Genomic DNA, 22,967 nt, shown 5'->3' with positions numbered 1-22,967 from the left:
TGGGATTACATGAGCCATGTTTTTAAAGAATATAAAGATATGGAAAAACATTCATGATATACTTTTAAGTAAAAGAAAGTGCAGATTACAATATGATTCCAAATTTGTTTTTAGACAAAAGTATGCACACATGCATAAAAGATATCTAAAAACGTGAGCACATCAAAATCTTTTTTTGTAATTTTTTTGAAGTTTATTTATTTATTTTGAGAGAGAAAGAGAGTGGGGGGGCAGAGAGAGAGAGAATTCCAGCAGGTTCCGCACTGTCAGTGTGAAGCCCCGTGAGGGGCTCGAACTCCCGAACCGTGAGATTATGACCTGAGCCAAAACCAAGAACTGGACGCTTAACCAACTGAGCTACCCAGGTGCCCCATGAGCACATCAAAATCTTAACTGTGATTATCTCCAACTGGTAGGAATACAGGTGGTTTTCACTTTCTGCTTTGCACTCTTGTTTTCTATATTTTCTACAATGGGTACATCAGAAAAAATTTAAAAAATATATTGCCTCTTCCTAGAAATCCATAAGACGCCTACTACAGGAATCCCTCCCCCTGAGAGCATGAACAGAATTTAACGATGGGCGGGTTCCATCTCTTAGGGCTCCCCAGCAGCTCAGGAGCTGCTCTGGCCCTCAGCATGGGACTTCATGAGTGCAGGGTGAAGGCTAAACGCCCAAGTCATCTTCCTGGAGGGACCCATGACCCCCCAAGATGACACCAAGGAAATCAGCCCAGCTGTAGACTGTGGGCCCCAGCATACTTCTTAGAATCTGCTCAAGACAACCAGGGTTCCTCAGTCACACTTTCATGCCTCTGGGAGGGGCAGAGAAAATCAACCTGCCATTGCCCACAGAAGCTTCTCGTGTCCTGTTTTCCGGAAGTCAGGATCTAATTTGGAGACTTCCCTGTTTCCACTGGCCCATGTGATCCCAACCAACCCTCTAGCCCTCATGCAGGTAAACAGGATTAAGGTAAATCCCAAGATGCACTAAGAGATAACTCAGGGATGTCTGTTTCTGAGAACCTTCCCTGAGCTTGCCCCCCACCCTCCACCACTACACAAGGCAGGTAACTGTTTTCTGCTGGGTCTCAGGAAATACAGTCGACACTTGACCAACATGGGCTTGAACTATATGGGTCCACCAACACACAGATTTTTTTCAATGAATACAGTACATATAGTACTGTAAATGTATTTTCTCTCCCTTATGATTTTTCTAACATCATTTTCTTTTCTCTAGCTTAGTTTATTGTAAGATATATGTACAATAATATACAGTATATAATACATTTAACATACAAAATATGTTATGTTATGACTATGTTATCAGTAAGGCTTCTGGTCAACAGTAGGCTATTAGTTCAGGTTTTTGAGGGGTTAAAAGTTACCGAATTTTCTACTGTGTGGGGGCTGGTGTCCCTAACCCCCACATTGTGCAAGGGTCAAATGTACTTCCTTTCTTCCCTTCCCACTCTCCTTCCTCTGTTCCCTTCCTTAACTCCCTACCCCTGCCCCCAGCCCCCCAGGGAAATCAAAGAGCCCACAAATAGGTAAACAATACATACATGAGGACTGGATGGAGAGGATGCCATGTTAGTGGGGGCAGAGCCCGACAGACCATCTGCAAGCTACAAATTAAACACTCTGGTTAGCAACAGGGTTAGAGAAACCACCTCAGGGAAGACTGGACAGCCCCCAAGGACGTAGAGCTCTCCAACCAGGGAGGCTGCAAAAGTTGTGGAAGGAACATGTGTTTTGGAGTTGGATAAGACTGGGTCCAAATCCTGGCCCCATTGCTTTATCAGCTGCATGACCCTGGTCAAGCCCCCTGACCTCTCTGAGTCGGCATCTCCATCCAGAGAATGGGCACAAAGCCCAGCTCATAGGGCAGCAACGAGTATGGAGGAGATGCAGGCCGCACACACCCAGCACAGGTGAGGCACTCGGAAGGGGCTCAGCCAATGCCTGTCTCTTGCCCGCATTCTCACTACCCTTGGCACCACTGACTCAATGCCTTCCCTGCCTTTCAAACTTCCCCATCTCATACGTACTCCAAGCTCCCCATCATCCCTGGTGGTTTCTTCTAACAGCTGAACTACACCAACCCCTGCTTGGGCATGGTTCCTAAGCTAGTACCTGTTTCTGAGTCTTTTCTATTCAAGGACAAGAACCAGGGCATCATACGGCTTCCCCGAAGCCTATATAAGGGGGGGCTTTATGAGTCTTATAGTCCAACATGCCATTGTTATATTAAAGAGAACTTTCTGCATCCTCTTCTGGCTTTGGATCCTTGTCTGGAATCTTCTGGTACTGTGACTCAATACTTTATTGTGTGAATCCGTGCGTTACAGGGCCCAGAGGGCCTCAGGGGTCAGGACTAGAGACAAGTGACCACTACAATGGTCCCAGAGAAGGTGATGGGGCTCTGGGTGGATGAGTATTAGTCTAGGTAGACAAAGATAGGAGATGCTTTTCAAGCAGAGAGGATAACAAGTGCAAAGGAGCACGGGCGCCTGGGTGGCTCAGTTGGTTAAGCATCTGACTCTTGATTCCGGCTTAGGTCATGATCTCTCAGTTCATGAGTTCGAGCCCTGCATTGGACTCTGCACTGACAACACAGAGCCTGCTTGGGATTCTCTCTTTACCTCTCTCTCTGCCCTATCCCCACTTGCACTAGCTCTCTCTATCTATCTCAAAATAAATAAATAAACTTTTTTTTTTCAAGTGCAAAGGGATAAATGAATAAAATACAGCACATTCAAGAAAGCAAATGGCTCAGCTTTGGAAGGCAGGCACTGGGCAGTGGGCAAATAAGGCTGAGGGGCTCAGGAGACCAGCAGGGACGCAGACACCCACGGTTAAGCCCTCTCTGCCTTTGAGCCCTGAATAGGGGGCTCTGAGAGACGCCACAGGAGGCTGAGCTCCAGGCAGCCCTCCCCTCCTTGGCAGAAAAAGCCTGGGAGACACATTCACCTGGGGGTCAGAAAGGGCTCAGGAAGGACAGGATGAAGACAGCTGAGACCTGGAGGGGAGTCTTGGAACCACAGACCCGTCCCTGCTTTGTGAAGAAGGCATCACCAAGGGGACCCTAGCCTCCCCTAAACTAGTCTCATGGCTGTTCAGAGCCAGAAGCACAGGCAGGAGGGCAGAATGGCCGGTGGGCACCAGGCCAGGCCGCTGGATGGTGCTGGGGTGCTGGCCACATGTTGGTGGATGCGGTGTGACCCCTGGCATAGACTGGATGAACTCCACACAACCCGCCCCCCACCCCGGCCGCCTCTGCCCCTCCTGCTCTCATCCTGAGCCTCACAGAAGCCTTATTGTTATTTTTAATACAGTTTGTTTTTAGAAAGGTGAGAGGGAAACCGGCAGTTCACCAGAGCAAGAGGGAGAAAAAATAAAGCTAAACATAGTGCTCCAAAGATCTGGTCCAGCTTCCGAAATTACACGTTCTCCTTTGGGACGTGGGCATAATTTGCCGCTCCAGTTCTGGGAGCACGTTGCCACCTTCACAGCATCCCAGAGACTATAACTGGAGCGGCAGGCTCAAAATGAGCCCAAGCTAGGAAGCCAGGGAGCGGCCAGCCTCAGCACCCCACCCCACAGCATGGGGAGCAGGTCTTCAAACCTTCTGATGCCTTCTCCACACCAGCCTCCAATACCTGCCCACCTCACACACACACACACACACACACACACACACACACACACACACACACTCACACACATGCAGTCCCACTGCCAAGCCTCTGCTCCCACTCCTCTGCCCACCAGGAAAGTCCTCCTCTCCCCTCTGCTGTTCTAACTCCACCAGCCTTCACAGTCTTTGTCTCATCTGGCCACCCCCTCCCCAGAAGCTTTCCTGATCACTTAGCCCATGCCGACCCACAGGGCCAAGAGAGTCCACAATCTTCGTCCCTTGCTGATAAAGCATCTCACTGGAGACCAGCTACACACGTCTCATCTCTCCCAACTAGTGTGAAAGTTTCAAGGTGTTCTTTCTTTATGCCTCTTCAACCTGCGCGTAGTCCCCATACCCACGCCCAGAAATTCTCCTTCTCTGGAGACACAGAGGAGCCCCCCTACCCAGGGTGGGCTCTCAGAATGATGGGCAAGAGTCACCCCTGACCGGGCGACTCCAGGGGCATCTCAGTGCCTGCAAGGTGGGTGATGTGTGGGGTAGGCAGGGGCACCACCTCTACTCTGAGCTTCAAGACCCTCTGTAGGTGATGGGGGGGTGCTCTGGGTGTGTCCCGCACAGCCTTTCTCACCCCCTCTTCTTAATCAGAACCCCAAGAACCATCTTCATGAAAAAGCAGGTTAGCAAACAGAGACCCCAATTTTGTTTTCAGGAGAGAAATGGGATCTGATTCAGAATCAGAGACAAAAAGAGAAGCCCAGGGGGAAAGGAAAGGATGGGAAGGATATGTTGGTAGCTGTTCATTCAGACTGTGCCTTGGTTGGAGATGATGCCTGTTTGCTCATAATTATCCTATATTTTCCAAATTTTATGTAATTAACATGTATTTGTAACCAGAGAAAATTAAGAGATCCTTTTTAATTTTTTTTTAACATTTTATTTTTGAGAGACAGAGTGTGAGTGGGGGAGGGGCAGAGAGTGCCGGAGACAGAATCGGAAGCAGGCTCCAGGCTCTGAGCTGTCAGCACAGAGCCCGACGTGGGGCTCGAACTCAAAAACCGTGAGATCACGACCTGAGCCAAAGTCGGAGGCTTAACCGACTGAGCCACCCAACTGCCCCAATATATAAAAGCAGAGCACTAAATGGAATGAAATAACCTCTGTGCCCCCTCTTTGAGGATATACCCAGCCCTGCCCTCAGAATGTTAAAAGTCAGGGCCATGATTCCTGCAAAACCACTCCTGAGTCTAGACACACTCTCAGGAGCTTGCACACACAGCTGCTCCCAGCCTTCCCCACCTCTCACACACACTCATGTGTACACACCACACACACATGCACACACACTACCCCATCCCCAGGCTATGGATCTAAAACCTACACAAAGGATAGGCACACAAACCAAGAATAAACCGTGGAACTAATTCACAGGAGCCTATCTCCTCCTCGCCTGGATCACCAGAGAGGAGTTCAAGAGGCCAGGCACATGCTCACATGGGACCCTCCTCACCCCGAGATGGTGCTGACCTAGGAGCCCTACGAGGCCGAGTGGACAGACCTGCTTATGTATACATTTTGGACCATCTCTAGAATTGGCCACTCCTGACAGAAACCAAACATTTCTAGAACCCTGAAAAACTCTCCGCCGTGAGTTTCAGCCCAATGACAACATCAGAACGAGTGTGAGATGACATTTCTAATGTGTGGCAGACTCATACCAGGAAATGAGCCAATGATGGTAAGCAGGTTCATCATGTACAACTAAGGAAGGGGATGGAAGGGACCAAGGCAGAAGCCGGATCTCACAAGAGTGGATTTGAAACTGGGGAGGAGGCCTCAGCTGGGTCCAAAGTCAGGACCTAGTGAGCTCCGCAGTGGGGACCATGTCACCATGAGCACGAAACAGTCTGCTGAGAAACATGGGTTGGACAAAGAGGAGCCAGGAAAAATCCAAATTCTGCCAGACTTCTTGTCCCTCCAGCCCCCAGAGGGCAGAGACTTCTACTCATCTGGGGAAGGGGAGAAGGGATGTGAGCCCAGCCAGAATTATCTGGCACACCATTTGGAACTCGTATCCATTGCCTCCTGGATATGCCTCAGCATGCCTTGTCCTCTCAAGTGCCAAGGGGTATGCAGGAAGGACGGAGGGAGCAAAAGATTTCCTGATCAACCAAGTATGATCAATGGATCTCAGAGAAAAACACAATACAAAATTGGTTTTCCCCAAGTCCCCCATCAGACACCATCAGACCCGGGCTTCCTGGAGACCAGGACTGGTCTCCCTGCTGGCCTCAAGGTTCCTTGAGAGTAGGACAATGTCTTCTCAATCAGACAGGGAGCTCAATGAGGGCAAGGTCCATGCCTCCTCCATCAAAGCAAGCAGGTCTCACTTCTTCCTTCTCCCGGCCCACCTCTGAGGCCCTGACAGCCCAGGCCCTCCTCGTGTGGACACGCCTCCAGGAGCCCAGATTCCAGCTTCCCACCCTTTGCCTGGCCAGCAGCTCTAGCCAGAGTGGCCACGTGCTCCCACAAAGAGCGCAGACCCTGCACTGGCTCAGACCCCAGCCCCGGTTCACTCGTGTCAACGCCGGGAGGACGTCCAGACTGGGCCTCCTCACCGTCTGCCTCTGGCTGTGCTTGTAGCCAGCAGGACTCAAAATAGTCCCTCCCCATCTGAGTCTGTAGACATTTTGAGGGCAGCACACACAGAACGGAAATCCTGCTGGGCAAGCCCTGCACTTCCCTGCACAGACTCAGACAGCCCACTGAGGGGGCGGAAAACAGGAGCCAGGATTGGGTAGCCTGGAGTTTGGGGCTAATTATCTGCCTAATTCAGCTACAAACACCCACCCAGGCCAGAAGGCACTAGTACTAAACGTAGTTGAATCTTGGATAGGGCCATCCAAAATTTCCACTTGGGTTTTCCCAGTCTAGAGAAGCTCCTTCTTAGACCCATTCAGAGAGTAGGCAGGCCATCCATCCATCCATCCACCCACACATCCACCCATCCAGGTAGCCTTCACGGAACACCTCCTTTAAGCCAGTCCTGTGCTGGGCATTGATGTCACACAAGAAATGCGCCCCAGTGACTGCCCTGAACCTGGTCTGGGGAAGGTGCTGACACTTGCAGAGACAATCAGGACCTAAAGAAAAGGCAGGGACCAAGATGCAGACAAGACTTGCAGGCAGAGGCGGTGGGGAGGGAGCCAGGGATGAATCCTGGAAGGAAGTGACCACACCTAAGCTGAGTCTTAAAGGATGACCAGGAGAAGAACAGAAGGTATCCCCAGTGGAGAGGATGGTAGGAAGAACCCTAGAGAGTCACAGAGGTGGGAGAAACAGAGATCACGGTACCGGTGAGGATTCTTAGCATCAGAGAAACCATAGAGCAAGACCTCGTCTCAGCTCAGCAGCAGCTAGTCCCAGGCTCACAGCAGAGATATTCCCGTGGAAGTGGCAAAGGTAAAAGGTGCGCGAGTGAAAAAGAAGCAGAAATCAGCCCCACGTGTCAGAGGGAAGACCCGTGACAGGGCAGCTTGGAGGATCCTGAGCCCACCTTAGCACCCCACCCAGTGTGTTCTCTTGCTCCCAAGGCCAGTATTTGTTTGGTGGTTTAAAGAAATGAGACCATCCCAAAAAGGGATGCCATCTCTGGGTGAATAAACAGGCCAAGAGCCCGAGGACACAAGTACTGTCTACACAGGCTGGAGGCTCTGCCTCTGGGCAGCTGGGAAGCTCTGGGAAGCCAGCCCCAGATGCCAGGGGAGTGACCAGCATCATGCAAAGCCGGGAGAGGGGTGACAACCTGGAACAGATGCAGGTCAAGGCTGGTGCTCACGGTGAGGCCTTTCTTCATCTCCACTGTGGGAAGGACTGGGTGACCTTGGCCCTACAGGAACTAGAGCAGCCCAGGGCCCAAGGTGGGGAGAAGGCCTCTTGCTCAGTAAGAGATGCCACAGACCTCCTGCCATTCTGTTTGGCACTGGAGTCTGGGTCACCAGCTGGCCCCTAAGTTGCTGAGTACCTGGCAAAAGGATGCCTCTTACCTGCCCACGGGGTTGGATTCCCTTGGAATAAGATTCCCCTCCTGCCCCTTTCTCTCTCTTTTCCTAGAGTTGGGAGGAGGGGGATGGGGCAAGAGGGACCATTGGCTTGAACACAGACCCTTCTTCTTCAGCTGCCTCCAAGGTGCCACCAAGCATGAGCCCATAGATGAATCTACCCATAAGGAGGGTTGTGGCTGAGGTAAGACAATGGGGCTGGAGCACCCCTAAAACTGCCTGGTCACTCCCTCCCCTGTCTTCCTTCTCTCTTATTTGCTGCCCCCACCATGATTTCCTGAGTAATCTGCAGGGAGAGCCCTCAACACAGCCCTCTAGGTAGAGGGACCATTTTTTTTTTCATGCTTTGTGGAAAATGATTGGGTCTTACCCAGGAGATCACACACACAGACTTCCCCAACCCCTCCACCCCACTCCTGACCAGAATGAAAAGTTCGCATCTGGGTTCCTCCACCTATACAGTGTCTAGCCACCAGGGAGAGAGATGTCCAATAGAGGCTATGTGATAAGGAAGGGAGGGGGAAGGGCAGCCAAGGCCAATGGAGCTAGCATCTCTCCCAGGGGGCCCAGTTCTCATCTTACCTGGATGGGGATGAGGGGCTCCTTATCATCAATGTCAATGAGCACGTCTTCCCCAGGACTGAGTAAACTCACGTCATCTGTAGGGAAGATCAGTGTCCAGGCCCGGAAGGGGCTGGCTCTCTCAGGGGGCTCGCCCCTCTCCAGCCACAAGACTCAGCCAGGATACTGAGCCAAAAGGCCCTCAGTCTTCCACACTTCTCAATCTGTGTCTTTCTCCTCCTCCCACCCAATTCTTCCCTCTCCTGTCTCTGTCTCTCCCACCTTCCCTCACATTCTCTGTCTTCCCAGTTCTCTCTCTCCCTCATCATCCCATGGAATCCATGCCTTTCTCTCTCCCTCAACTCTTCCCCTACCTCCTCCCTTTGCAGCCCTGGCCTCTCAGTAGCCCAGACCTAGGAGATGCCCCGAGGAAAGCAAGATGTCCACCCTTCTGGTCAGCTGAGCAGAAATGACTTCTCACTCACATCCTGCTAAGAGGAGGGCCTCAGGACACATCTCACCTGGGAAGCCCCACCTGCCCCAGCCCCTCTGCCCTGCCCTCTCCATCAACAGCCTCACCCCTACCTGGGCCGCCCTGTGGGGACGGACTCTCTTCAGAGTACTGGTCACACATGAAGCTCTCCAGGGAGCGGACGGTACACTGGCCCACCACAGGCCGGCGGCCAAACTGGCGGTTATCAATGACCTTGATCACGATGGGGGGACAGTAGAGCTCCTCCCTGGGCAGCATCTGGGCAGAGCAGGAGGGAAGCGCTGGACAATGGCCTGAACCCACCTCTGGGAGGTTTCGGAGGAGGGGGGGGCTCTCCTTCACAGGACAAGCTCAAAGAGCAGAGAATGACCATAAACCCACTCATAACCCCCAACAGCCATAAATCCAAAGTGGTGGTTGGCCAAGCCCAGGAGCTGGCCAGGGGACCAGAAGCCACACACCTTTTCTGTCTGCCTCCTGAATGCTGTATGCAGAGGCTGACTTTCCCCCACAGCCTTACCTTCCAAACACATCTAGCTCAGCCCAAAGTTACAACAAGTCTACTTTCCCTGAACCTTCACTGGCTGGGGAGGGGAAGAGGGGAGAAGTTGGCCCAGGACTCAACATTTCTTGCAGACAGTCCCCCCCAAGTGGATACTCAAGAGTTGGCTTACAGACCCAGATTCTTCCCCCTCCCAACCCCAGCCCCAAAAGCACTTTGAACACAACTTGAAATAATTTATATGCTCTCCTTCGGTGGCGGCTTTGGCTCAGCCAAGAGGAGGCTCCTGTTGACAGCCACTGGGCCTGGAATTTCTACAGTGCTTTCATCTTGTAAACCATTTTCCTTTCCTCAGGCTTGCCTTACTCCGGCCACTAGGCCCAGGCAGCCCGGGGAGCTGCAGAGGACTGGGGGCCTGAGGGCCATGGGGGTGAGCCCACAGCACGGCTGGGGGAGGACCCAGTCAGGGAGGGTTTGGAGGAACCATGGAAGGTCAGTCCTGGCAGGCCCCTGGGGGGAGCTCCAGCGGGCTGAGACCCGCCCTGAAAGGGAACAGTGGGTCCCTCTGTGCACTCGGGATCTGGGCAGGAAGGAGCGAGCTGACCCCATCTGTGCTGCTCAGAGGCTTCCACTCTTCCAGTGAGGAGAGTGTGAGCTCTGCTTCCCCATTTTCACAGACGAATGAGGTGGGAAAGATGCCATGACCTACCCAGGATCCCACAGGGAGTCAGAGCAGACACCCGAGCTGCCCAGGGCCCTGAGGAAAAGTCTAGGCATCGGGACTCAGGAAGGAGATAATAGGGAGGCCAGGCTTACCACTTCCATGAAGAGGGTACAGATGTCAAAGTTGGGGTTCTTCCGAAGGTTCTTGATGACACAGGACTGCACGGTCTGGCCTCCACACTCCACCACAAGGCTGGGAGAGGAGATACTGGCCAGCTGGTAACTCTTCATGTTCCGCAGGCCCCATGCCAGGATCTGGGGACACAGAGCGAGGAGAGCAGCTGGAAAAGGCCCAGGAGAAGCTGGGGGCAGGAAGGGAAAGGGCCAGGCTGCCTCCCCACCCCCCACCCCAGAGCCAGGCTCACCTCTATGGCGGTACGCTGGAGCACTGGCTTGATGTTCTGGGGAACCATGTAGATGTTGGCCTCCCTCTGAGGCGGTGGGTACGGCAGGTCTGTGTCCTCCGACTGCAGGGGACGGCAGGTAGAACAGAGACAACAGTGGGAAGAAGGCCAGGGCAGAGAGATAAAAAAAGGGAAGGACAGTCGGGGCCGAAAGAAGGACATGCACGGACAGACAGAAACAGAGAGGCAAAGGCACACAAGTAGGCCAACGGGCAGGCAAAAATGAGAACACTGAGTCAGTTTTTGCCAGACGCCATATTCTCCAGGATCACAATTTGAGCAGCCTGGCCCAGGATTCAGGTGACCTTGTTTCAAATGAACCCCAGGCCACCCCTCCTCCATAATGCAGGCTCTGATGCATCAGTGAGCTGCTCAGGGTCTCCCCATCCCTGACACACACGACCATGCATGCACACACGCACACATGCATACACACACACACACACACACACACACACACACACACACTGCCCACTTTCATCCTGGCACGTCCACGCCAGCCCCTCTTAATCCCAGAGAGGACCACATATCCTCCTGCTAGCCTGGTTGTCTTGCCTCCAGGCTCAGACCCTCCCGACATACCATCCACCCTGGTGTCCCATCTCTGTCTCCATCCCCCACACCACACCCTCCAGACACCTGCCAGCTCCACACCCCCACCTCTCGCCTCCAGCCACCATCAGGACAGAACACTTGCTCTGTGAGCCAGAAAGACAATTCACAAACAGGAGAAGGGGACAGAAGTGGCCATCATCCACAGGCACTGAAGGGAGCTGCTGGGGAGGCTCCTTCACCACTATAGACCAGAGATGAAAACAGCATGTGTCAACTCTGCCTATTAAGGGTTTGCCAGAGAGACTTGGGCAAGAATCCTCAGTGATCACGAAGAAATACAGGAGGAAGCAGCTGGGGCCAGGCAGGCACGCATATACCGCTGTGGATTAAACAACTACCAAGTCTCACAATGGTTAGGAACACAGGTTCTACTCCACCAACTACCGAGCTAGCTAAGTTATTTCATCTCTCTCTGTGGCTCAATTTTTTCATCTATAAAATGGCTATTAAAGTTGCCAACCTCTAAAGATTAGTGTGAGGCCTGAAGAAGTTAACACAACCCTTAGAAGAATGGGTTCAGGCGAACCCTCAACAGGTCTACTAGCCCACGTGGCACCTTTGTGACAATTAAAGAAAGATGTCCCTTTCTTAAGACTCTTTACTTCCATGTCAGAAAATCGTCATATTTTCCTGGTTTATTAGAACAAGACACTTTACTGCCACCTACTGGAAAATTGTTATAATAAATACAAACACATGATAATCTGCCCTGGAAACTGTCTCTCTTTAGACACAGTGCCCTTGTGCAGTGCACAACCTACACGTCCATACAAGAAGGCCTTGACACTCAGGAGATGTTAACCATAAATAAAAGGACTATGCCGGATACTTTAGAGCTTGCCTTGTGTAATCTCATTTAACAAACAATAGAATCACTAGATTAATCCGCTAAGACTCTTGCTTTGGGCTCCTTCTCAAAGGATGGTGCATCCACGTACAAATGCCCTAACGTAGATGGTGGGAGCAGCTGGAGCACTGAAACACATTGGCTTCCTCCTGCCACAACCAACCCCAGCTGTCACTCTTGCCTGGTGACACACTGATGACACTACACTTCCCTGACCTGCAGCAGTAAGAAGGTCATTTCTAGAATCAGACAGACCTCAGTTCTGGTTCCAGCCCTGCTGCTTTCTAGCTGTTTGACCTTGGGCAAATTACTCAACGTCTGTGACTCATTACTCTCATATGAAGATCTGGGATAACAATACCCTTACGAGCTTGCTCCAACAATTCAATAAGAGAACAAACATAAAGTGTCTGGCACCCAGGAGCTGCTTAGTAAACTGCAGTGCCTGTAAGGATTACATTATTGTGGTCGGTACCATTGTGTTTACCATTAGTGTTCTCGATCTCCCAGGGTGACTCGAGGAGAACCAAGCCACCAGAAGCATCTCTCAGAATGACACTGGCTTCCTATGTATCCCTATGTCATGGGGCATAAAGTGAAGGAATTCACAGTCTTGCTCCAAACCTTCAGTGCAGGTGGCGTGACGTAGGAAGCACCTACATTTGTAGACTGGCTGAGAGATGAATGCTGTCGGGAGGAGGGGTGATGTGTGCTTCACCCTGGAGGCAGGGCCCTTTAAAAGAAGGGTTTTTCCTGAAGGCCTGCTCATGGTCTGTTCGTGGCCTGCTGAAGGCTGATGCCCACTCCAGTGTGGGAGGGGGGCGCCCAGGGGTAAAAACCCAAGGACAAAAGGAGCAAAAAGAAGGGATCAGGGAGGCAGAAAAGAGCAAACCTTTCTCACGTGCTTGTAACATTCTCCTGAATCACCAGGAAAACTCATTAATATATTTCCCTGCCCAGAGCATTCCTCTCCAGGCCCCCAAACTCTGGGCAGTGTCCCTCCGATTCCTGTTTATCCTTCATTTCCATATGCCCTCTTTCCTCCCGGCTCTGTTGAGCTCTGTGGTGATGCTCCTCTCTACAGGCTGAGACCAGGATCCCCATTTTCAGGAACCTGTTTACGAGGAGGACAGGAAACAAGAACCTCCAGGAGGCTAGGCTCCAGTACCGTTTGGAGGAGGCCCTGGAGGAAGAAGGCAGGTGCACACAGCTGTGGAGCGCCAGGCCCGGCGGAAGCAGGAGGGAGAAACAAGCAGAGACAGTGGTTAGAGGTGTGTCCGCGGGCAGCTCCTTCGGCATGGCGTGAGGCCACCGTTCTCATCCCAATGCTATCCCCGTCCACCTCACTGTCCCCGGGGGTCCAGGGACATCTTTGCTCCCTGCCATTTGTCACCAGGATCCCTGCCTCTGCAGCCCATCCTCCACCCCCCGCCCGGCCTGCATGCCGCCACCACGGTCTTCTGCCCCCTCCGCCCTGTGCACACTTCACTGCCCATCCCCGCCCTGTGGAGTTATCCCTGTACATGTACACCTAAAGGCTCTCTTGTTCCCCGACCCTGTCCCATCCTGTCCCCCACAATTCTTCACACTATCTGCTGGATCCTTCCCTTCCCCATTTAAAGATGGTCTCCCAGATCCAGCCCCAGTAGCTCTCTGCATCTTCAGGCAGCCTCCCTCCCTCTCCTCTCTCTCTCTGGAAAGTTCTGCCTCCATCCACTCCCTCTCAAGTTCGATTCCACGAGGCCCTCTGCCCAGTGCACTCAGCTCTGCCCCCTGCACCCCTGCCTTGGAAACTTCTCTGTCCAAAGTCAACAACAACCTGCTTGTAGCTCAGCCCAAAAGGCCACTGGCAGGCTCCTGTCCTTCCCACTCCCTCAGCAGCATCCTGCCAGCTGACCTCAGCCTTCTTCCTGAAGCCATCCCTCTGGTGCCTTTACACTGCCCCTTCACCTTCTCCACCCTCACCCTCTGCTGGCTGAGTCTCCTCCTGTGCCCAGCCCTCTCCTGGGCTTTCTGCCCCCGGGCATCTCCCCTAAGCCCAGGACCCATATCCCCAACCTCTTAGAGCTCAGTTCACCTGTGCACCCTACTGGCCCCTAATGCTGAACTGGTCACAAACTGGATTCTCTAACTTTCCCCTCAAAACCTGCTCTCTCAGAAACCAGTCCCACCATCCACTTTGACAACCAACCAAAAAGCCCCATGCCACCTTGGCTGTCTTCCCCCACATCACGGTGCCCAACTGACCGCCTGGGGCCTTGGGGATTCTGTCTCCCAAACTTCTCGCATACTCATCCACCTGTCTCCTTCCCTTGGTTTGCACCCTCACCCTCTCTTGCCTGGATTCACTAGCATCCCCCTAAGTGGTCTCCTTGCATCTGGTTTTGCAAATCCCTCCCAAGAGCCAATGCATGCTGTACTCTGCAGCCAGCGGGAACTTTCTAAGAATGGCATTCTGTTTAAAACCCGTCCAATATTCCCCAGCCACTCAGGATGAAGCCCATACTCCTCGGCATGGCCTCCAAGACCCTCATCTTCTAGTTCCTTCTGACTTCCTTGGTCTTGCCTCCCACTAGATAACCTTCCCTTCCGGGGTCCCGGACAGTGATGAGCCACTTCCCCGTACATGCTCAACCCGGCCCTTCTGAACACTAGCAGGTTGCAGGAGGCAGCACGCTCTCTTTACCTTTGAGGCTTGGAGTTGCTGGTCCCTCTGTCTGAAATGCTCTTCTGCCCACTTCATGTGGCTACATCCTACTCAGACTTCAGATCTCCATTTAAATCTTCCCTGGTGTCTTGAGCTCAAGGTAAGCTTCCACAGCAACGTGACTCACTCCCATTGAAAGACCACCACCCTGTGCCATCTCTGTGTTAAACCAGCAATTCTACACACAGGGACCACAGCTGAAATCTCCATCCCATAACTGCAGGACTATGAATGGGTAATTGAGAGGAGGGAGGGCGGGCAGAGGGGCGAATGGGTGGGTGGGTGGTTGGATAAAGAAAGGACTCTGGCACACTCTCCCCTCCTTCCCAGCACTCCTATCTGCACCAGCCTGCTTCATGGGTCCTCACCAACCCCCTCCCCAGTGCCTGCGTGTGGCTCCCTCTGAACGGCTTCCCATACCACCCACCTTCCTGAATCTAACACATCTTTCAGGGCCTCGTTCAAGTTCTCCGTCCTCCAGAAAATCTCCCAACCACTCCGGAAACTTCTTACCACCCTACTCTCTGACTTCTTTTACCTCTAAGTGACAGTGTGGCCCGGTTTCCCAAGGCCCTGGCTGGTCTCTGACACCTCACTGTGAGAGAGTCCTATGGCCCTGGCCAGACGGTCAACTCCTGAGCCTACGTTTCCCAACCTTCTCCTGGTCCGGCTGACTTGAGGGGTTCGACACCTCCTTCCAGGAAAGTGATTCTCAATGTGGCTGGGCTTCAGTGATCCTTACCACATCTGGGGAAGCATATCAGCACTGCCAGGCAGGGATAGATGTAGACTTAAAGTGTTACCAGGACATCCTAATTCACTGTCCTAGGTGAGACAGGGACTCTGAGGACCACAGACCTCAAGGGCAGGCATTCAAAGCCTAATTAGACAAAGCCACATCTGACCAATCCCTTCCTTGCTTACCCTCCCCACCCACCCTGAATGCAGGGCAGCCCCAGGACTGCCCCACGGATGGGTGTGCAGGGAGGGTGTTTACCGAGCTGCCTCAGATCAAGAGGACAAGGACCCAAGGATAGGTGAGGCTCACTCCCCCATCAGAGCAAAATCTACCCTTAAGCCCCCTTCAGTCTATCTGTCCAGCAGGCCAGCTCAGGACAGAGAGCTGAGGACAAGCCATGAGGGGGACTTCGTCTCCCAGGTCCTAGGGCCACCACACTAGACAGACATTCATTTCCAGGGCGGGGTTGAGGGAGGGGTTGAGCTCCCCCAGCCACCTAGGTTGTCCTGTTACCAGTAGCCCATAGACCGCCCCCCCACCTGACCCAGCAGGGTACAGTCAGAGGACCCTCTGGACATTCAGATCCCAGTTCCTCGCGGAGGGGAGCCCCAGGCGGGGGCAGTCAGGCATGCTGGGAGGGCTCCATTGTCTGCCTGCCCCACCCAGCTCGTTAGGAACAACATGTTGCTCTAATTACACTTCCCAGGAAAAACAGTGTTTTAAATTAAGGCCTTGGGGGAGGGAAAGGGGGATGGGGACCACTGGGTTTATTTTCCTGATTGCAAAACACCAAAATTTTCCTTCTAGTGGATTTGGGGGTGCGGGAGAGTACCTCATATACATCTCAGATTAAAAGCCATACCCGGGATTTGGAAGGGGATACAGTGACATCTGGTTGGCCCCCTGAGCCTTCAGTGAAAACATCCACAGAGCATGCAGTCCCTTCTCCCAGGGCATCCCCTGCCACAGAGCAGGACAGAAGAAGCAGAACCAAGCGTTCTGAACCACGCCCCCTTCAATGGTCAAGTCTGCAAGCCCCAGCTCACCCCAGGTGGGATCTCTCTCTCTCTGCACATGCTACACATCCTTGGGGCCCCTGGTTGCTAAGGAAACCGCCACCTCTTCTGCTGCCCGTGCGTGCACGTGTGTATTCTTGCGCGTGTACACACTCGTACACACTCACACGTGCATGTGCACGCTCTCCAGTTCTCAGGAAATCTAAAATTGCAGTTTCTTTGAACTCATTCCCCTTGGCAGCATGGACCGCCTTTGTTCTCCAGACGAAAAGGAAAAGAAACGAGACAGAGGGCTCAGAAGAGGCGGGGAAAAGGAGGGAGACAGGGAGCCAGAGGCCAAGGAGCAAACAGAGGAAGAGGGAAACAGGAAGGGAGAGCAGGAAGAGGGGAAAGTGGGCAAGGCTCAGGAAGAGGGAGGATTCTTACTCTACTCTGGCAGAGAGACAGGGGAGCTGGGGAAGGAAGTCCTCCCCTCACCCAAGCTCTCTGCAAGGACCCAGGTCTCCCAGACATCACCACAGCCTCAAAGACACAAGACAAGAGACCCACTTCCCCACCAGAGCCCCCCAGAGAGGGCTGCTCCAGATGGGCATAAAGCCTGGGGGAGGGGAAATCATGTCAGCCAACAAACCGGCCCCAGGCAGGGCCAGGCCCCCAGTTTAAGACACCGCCACCTAGCCCCCTTCCCCAATCCCTTCTGCCAATCCTTGCTTCTGATGCTAGCTCAGCATCACCTCCTCCAGGAAGCCATCCCCACTGTCCTCCATCTGCTCTGGGAGCCATCGGCATAGCACGGACACATGTCGTTCCCAGACACTCCCACACAGGCATGGGATGCACTGGCCAGAAGCACTCCCCACCAGAAAGGCCATCCTTAAACCATCCTTCAGAGTCACAAAAGCTTTCGAGGGCTCCCGTGGCCAGTGGCCCAGAATCTAAGCTGCCAGTGGGCCTTTTCACAACCCTCAGGGAAAGCAGGAACACTCTTCACAGGGATCAGGCCGGGAGCCTGGAGGGTGCTGAATAGGGGGATACAGGCAGAAGCTCGGCCACCGCAAAGACGAAAAGCCTGCTAAAGCGTCAGGCTTCCTGTAGGACAGCAGCAGCAGCCGAACTCACCTGGCTACCCCATCCCTGGGGACCCTTAAAACGAAATAGGACCCAAGACCTTGGCATGAGGCTTAGCCTATAAGTGCAGGCAAAGTGGCTGAGCTATGGAGCCCCCACGTTGGGGTAGGGGCCCCTGAGAATGAGGGGATCCACGAGATCATCTTCAGGAATTGTTCCCTGGACCAGCTGATACTCCAGTCATCCTACTGGGCCTCAGACCCTTTGAACCTGCCGACTCAGCCCAGTCCTGTGCCGAGCAGACCCCCAAGATTTGCTCTCCTCTGGCCCTGCTGACCCACACCCCGCCTCAGTCTGTGGCCTGGCTGGCTCTGCAGCAGGACACTTGGCTCTCTTCGGGGTCTGGCCCAAAAGCGGCAAATTTTGATTTGCTTCCTGACAGTGAGACCACAGCCAGATCCCTGCTCTCGGAATCTGAGCCTTCACTGTTACATATTACAAATCCAGTTATTAAGGACTTTAACTTTTTTTTAATAACTCATCCCTGGGCTGGGTCTTCTTCAGAGCAGGCTGTGGGTTTTGGCCACAAAGTGCTCTCAATCAAGAGAAAGGGCTCCGTGCTGCTTCCCTGGACAGGACTCTGCTCCCCTTTCCAAATCGGCAGTCTTTCGCAACTCCAGCCAGAAGCAGGAGGCTGCCTGTCAGGCCTAATTACGGCCAGCTCACTTGGCGGACCCCACCTTGGTCTGGGAGCAAAAGGAAGTGAGGTAAGGGGCGCGGGGCCTGCGGATCCCACATCCTGACCCTGCACTTCAAGTCCAAATTGCACTGAAAATGTCAAATGGTGTCCGCTCCCAGCCTGGGGATTCCCTGATGGCAGGAAGTGGCTGCCCTTTACCCAGTCCGTCTGACCAGGGCTCTCCTTCCTGTCTTCCTGCCCAGGCCTCTGCCCCTACTCACCCCTAGGACCCGCTCACAGATGTGTAGGAGGCTGTAAGGGAACGTGCTCCTCATCCCTCATGGCAAAGGATAGAGCCTTGCTTCCTCTGGAGGCAAACCTCCATCTTCTTCCAGAACCTAGGAATCCCCAACCCCACCAGCCCCTAAAGCAGCCAGGTCCTAAACTGGTGCTTGGCCCCTTGGGCCAAAGGCACGTTTCCTGTCTTCCTGCAACAATGTCTGGCTAATGCTACCTTCACCAGAAAGGCTTCCTTGACGACTCTGGCCCCTTATGAACATTTTATTCTTGAAAACACGCCATCTGGTACTCAGCCAGATGAGACTCTGTATTTCTGCCAGGAGGTCTGGGTGAATCCAGCCTCCAACAGGGCAGCAAGCCTCCTGGGGCCAAAATCATACCAGGACACAACCCAGGCAGCTGTGGATCCACAGTGTGGGGAAGAAAACCCAGTCAGATCTCTGAATGGCAGACGCCCACTGGGGCACCAGGAACCCAGAAGGCTCTGGGGTACTTGTCCAGGGGCAGTCCTTCTCCTTCCCTCTGTCCCTGCCCACCTACTCCCAGCTACAGGCCACAGCTGTGAGGGTTCAGCTCACCTCTTCCAGGATTCCTGATGTATCCTGCACCTGGGCCACACCATGGGATAGTCCGCATCCAGAAGATTGGGGGGGGGGGGGGGGGGGAGGGAGGGTAAAAGTTTACCATTAGTGATGAGGAGCACTAGCCTGGGGCAGAGATCCTCAAACCAGATGTCATCCTAAGAGAAGCCAACAGAACCCACTTCCCATCAAGGGTAAGGGTGATATGCTTCCAGCCATGCCCTCCACATGGTCCCTGAGAAAGAAGGGGTGATGGGTGTCGATGCAGAGACTGGTGCGAGAGGCCAAAGCATAAACCTCCAGCTCAGGCATCTCTAGAAGGGACAGGAGAAAGGAAAATAACAGATGGTGGGAAGGGTCCCAGACCCTGTGCAGCAGCCCCAGGAAGCAGACAGGCTGGACACCCTGGAGCTGCTGTTTCTACTGGAGCATGTGGACTTGGAGAGGCAAGAAGAAACAGCCCAGATCCCCAGGGACTGGCAGGCCTGAGGGCGGGAGCTTGGACTGGACAGGAGAGGGAGAAGGAAAAAGACTAGAGGGGTGGGGGGCAGAAGCAGAGGGTAGAGTTGGGGGCAGGGGGCAAAGGACAGCCTGCAGGGTAAGAACTGTCTGCAAATCGCACAGGCTACCTCATAAGCAGAAAGGCATCCAAACGGGGCCTGCTTCTCAAAGCCGCAGCTGAGCCTGGCGGAGAATAGTACTTCCTGAATCGCATAAGCAGGGGTACCAGTAAAGGGTCTGCATTTTCTACCACGACCCCCAGAAGAAGAAGGGGGAGCAGGAATGAACTCGCCACCACTAGCAGAGGGAGGAAAACTGCATCATGGTGGAAATGAGGAGTTGGGGAAGAGTCTAAATCACAGCTTCAGGAACTCAAGCGTGCATCGGAATCCCTTGGGGGCTTATTCACACACAGGTTCCTGCGCTGCACCCTCAGGGTTCCCTTTAGTAGGTTTGAAGTGGGACCCAAGAATCGGCATTTCTTACATTATGCCTGGTGAGACTGCGGTGAACACCACTGGGCTGAGCCGACAGTTTTCAGCCCTGGCTGCACATTAAAATCCCCTGGACAGCATGGAAGGATACCGGTGCCTGGGCCACTCCCCCAAGAGATTGTATTCTGTTTGGTCTGGGGTGCAGCCTGAGCATTGCTGATTTCTAAAGCTGCCCAAGGGAGTCTTTGTTTGTTTGTTTGTTTAATGTTTATTTATTTTGAGAGACAGAATGAGCATGAGTGGGGGAGGGGCAGAGGGAGAGAGGGAGAGAGAATCCCAAGCAGGCTCCGTGCTGTCAGCACAGAGCCTGACGCAGGATTTAAACCCAGGAACTGCTAGATCATGACACAAGCTGAAATCAGGAGTCAGATGCTCAACCAACTGAGCCACCCACACCCCCCAGAAGGGGGTTTTGCTTCCCCATCAGGAAATCGAACCCTGGTCTCCCACGTGATAGACAGGGATACTCAACACTCTACTAATGAAGATGTTTATTTTTGAGAGAGAGAGAGCACGTGCTCAAGTGGTGGCGGGCAGAGAAGGAGGGAGACAAAGGATCTGAAGCAGGTTGTCTGCCAATGTCAGTGCACCGCCTGATGCAGGGCTCGATGCAGGGCTCAAACTCACAAACCGTGAGATCATGACCTGAGCCAAAGTCGGATGCTTAACTGACTGGGCCACCCAGGCACCGTATCTAAAGCTGCCCAAGGGATCCTAATATGCCTACTGCTGAGAGCCACTGGGCTGGGTGACCGTGAGGTCATTTCATTCAGAGAGTCTGTGATTCTTGGACTTCTCAGGGAAGAAGGGCAAGAAAGGCCAGAGCTGGGCAGGGACCCCACCCCCTGCCCACCTTGCCCCTGTGGTCCCACCAGGGCCTTCCCCTGCTTGAAGGCAGGACCGTAATCGTGTATGCCTGATAGCACTTCCTGACCCAGCAGGGACTGCAAACCAGGAGGCTGGCAGTCAGTTAAAGAAGAAAAGGTAAGGGGCATCTGGGTGGCTCGGTCGGTTAAGCATCCGATTTCGGCTCAGGTCATGATCTCGCGTTCTGTGGGTTCAAGCCCCGTGTTGGGCTCTGTGCTGACAGTTGGAGCCTGGAGCCTGCTCTGGATTCTGTCTCCCTCTCTCTCTGCCCCTCTCCTGCTCATGCTCACTCTCTCTCTCTCAAAAATAAACATTCAAAAAAAATTAAAAAATAAAATAAAAAAGAAGAAGAAGAAGAAAGGGTAAAAGCAAGACTTACCTCAAAACCAGGAATATGGTGGATGGCCGGCTAGGGTACAGAAAAAAGAGAGCTTTTAGTCAGGTGCCTTTCACCCAAGGCCCCATCACCCCCTCCTTTCTGCCCTGGCCAGGCAGACACATTTCCAACTGCAAAATGACACTCGTGGAATAGGTCAGTGATAAGGCAGCACAGGGGTTTGCAGACTTATTTGGAGGACTAGGGACTCCTCAGAGGAAGCTGGAAGTGATGGGCGACTGCACGGGGAAGCCAGACGCCTCACCCAGAGTAGCCCGATTTCTCTCTGGCTGACACAGGGAGGTTCACATTGCAGTCAGAGCAAGTTTAGAGATATGGCTCTAAACCAAATGCCCTATTTCACAGCAGGGAAGTGGCCGGCCCTGGGTCACACAGCGAGGCCCTGGACGAGGCAGCACTAGAACAGAAGTCCTGCCCGGACCCTTCCATGGAGATGCCCCCATCACAATTAAGCTTCCCCAAACCAGATCACAGAGGTCCTACTCCCAGAAACCACATCGACTTATGACCCAGGGAAAAATATATCCAATGGCCAGAAGATTCAAACATTCGAACACAGTCCAGGTTCCAACATTCTCCCCAATAGTTAGATCATGTCATGCTTTGGGGTTTGGAAAAGATGGGCAAAACCCATCCTCAGCAGGTGGCCTGACAGCAGGTGGCTGTTGGGTGTTCCCCGCTGAGTTCAGGCCCCTGGTCGGGGAAGAAGGATGTATTGCAGCCCCCTCTCCTCCACTGGGGCATCCTCTCCCTGTGCCCCCCAACATTCCCCCACTAGGTACTCCCTGCCTGGGCCTCCTGGATCCAGGCACGAACCAGCCTCACCTTCTCTCTCTGGATGAGCTCAAAAGAGGCCAGCAGCTCACCCGCTGGCTGGCTGCCCCTAATCAACGGGAACCAGGCCAGCCGGGGCATCCGTTCCAGACTTGGCTGACAGATGCAGCGTCCCATGAACTCGTCGGCACCCTAAACCCGGCATGGAGAAAGAAGAGTCAGCATCTCCCAGTCCGGGGCTCTGGGTGGCCTCAGAGCAATCACCAGACCTACATCTGGCCTCCTGAACTAGAAAGGGACTCAGGAGTCAGGGCAGCCCCCTGGTGCAGAATGGTGAGCTCTGCCCTCCTTAAAAGAATGTGGGGACAGTATGCAAGTGGCCTCCTGCCACTGTTGCTAGATTTGAATTCCCATCACGGTCGAATATCCCTCTGTCTAACTAGCCTTCACCTTGATTTCATTTAATCAAGCTCTGAGCCCATTAGAGACCAGGGTGGCACTAGCATTTCTCCAATGCCCTCAGCAGAGTAGGGATTCGACATTTCCAAGGGCTTTTGCCTCTCCTTTAAGTTCCCCATTTCCAGCTGGGGAAACTGTGATCACTCATCAAGTTAAATGAGTCTTATTAAAATGATGTTTTCATCTTATCATCCCTCTGCTCAGGCACCTTCCATGGCTCCCACTCCCTACAGAATAGAGCCCACATCTCCTCCCGGCATGGAAGGCTCCTCATGGAGTCTGCTTGCCTCTGCTGCCCTGCCTCGTTCTCTCTGCACATCCCCCACTCCAGTCTGCTGGCCTCTGCTGCCCTCTCAGCCCCTGGCCTTCACATGGGCCATCTCCCCTGGCCGTACTGCCCTCTGCCCTTCTAAGCCGTCACCCACAGCCCTGCCCAAGCTTGGCCCTCTGGCGTGGTCCTCTGTGACCTCACTGGCCTGTGATTCTGGCCTTGTGATCAGCTTCCCCAAGGGGACAGTGGCAGGACCTGGGTCTTG

General features: G+C 53.4%; 1 protein-coding gene across 24 annotated transcripts in view; it reads right to left on the bottom strand.

Moving 5' to 3' along the window:
- DYSF (dysferlin) overlaps positions 1-22,967 on the bottom strand; it is a 224,963-nt gene that overhangs the window by 57,360 nt on the left and 144,636 nt on the right. For 8 of the 24 annotated variants that reach the window (XR_008289401.1, XM_053200742.1, XM_053200746.1 and 5 more), the window contains 9 exons: positions 22,024-22,164; positions 21,181-21,210; positions 18,937-18,966; positions 13,018-13,059; positions 10,349-10,450; positions 10,077-10,238; positions 8,851-9,016; positions 8,287-8,363; positions 1,569-1,631 (listed from right to left, as the gene is read on the bottom strand). Coding sequence is in view for 23 of the 24 variants with exons in the window: in XM_053200742.1 (XP_053056717.1) it covers positions 1,569-1,631; positions 8,287-8,363; positions 8,851-9,016; positions 10,077-10,238; positions 10,349-10,450; positions 13,018-13,059; positions 18,937-18,966; positions 21,181-21,210; positions 22,024-22,164 (813 nt within the window). In the remaining variant the exon portion in view is untranslated. The remainder of the gene's footprint in view (positions 1-1,568; positions 1,632-8,286; positions 8,364-8,850; positions 9,017-10,076; positions 10,239-10,348; positions 10,451-13,017; positions 13,060-18,936; positions 18,967-21,180; positions 21,211-22,023; positions 22,165-22,967) is intronic. The other 16 variants (XM_027072222.2, XM_027072227.2, XM_027072231.2 and 13 more) reach the window with 3 other exon arrangements.

Source organism: Acinonyx jubatus, chromosome A3 (assembly GCF_027475565.1).
Source record: "Acinonyx jubatus isolate Ajub_Pintada_27869175 chromosome A3, VMU_Ajub_asm_v1.0, whole genome shotgun sequence".
Lineage (NCBI taxonomy): Eukaryota > Metazoa > Chordata > Mammalia > Carnivora > Felidae > Acinonyx > Acinonyx jubatus.
Note: the sequence above shows the minus strand (reverse complement) of the source record. Positions and strands in the feature narration are given on the sequence as shown.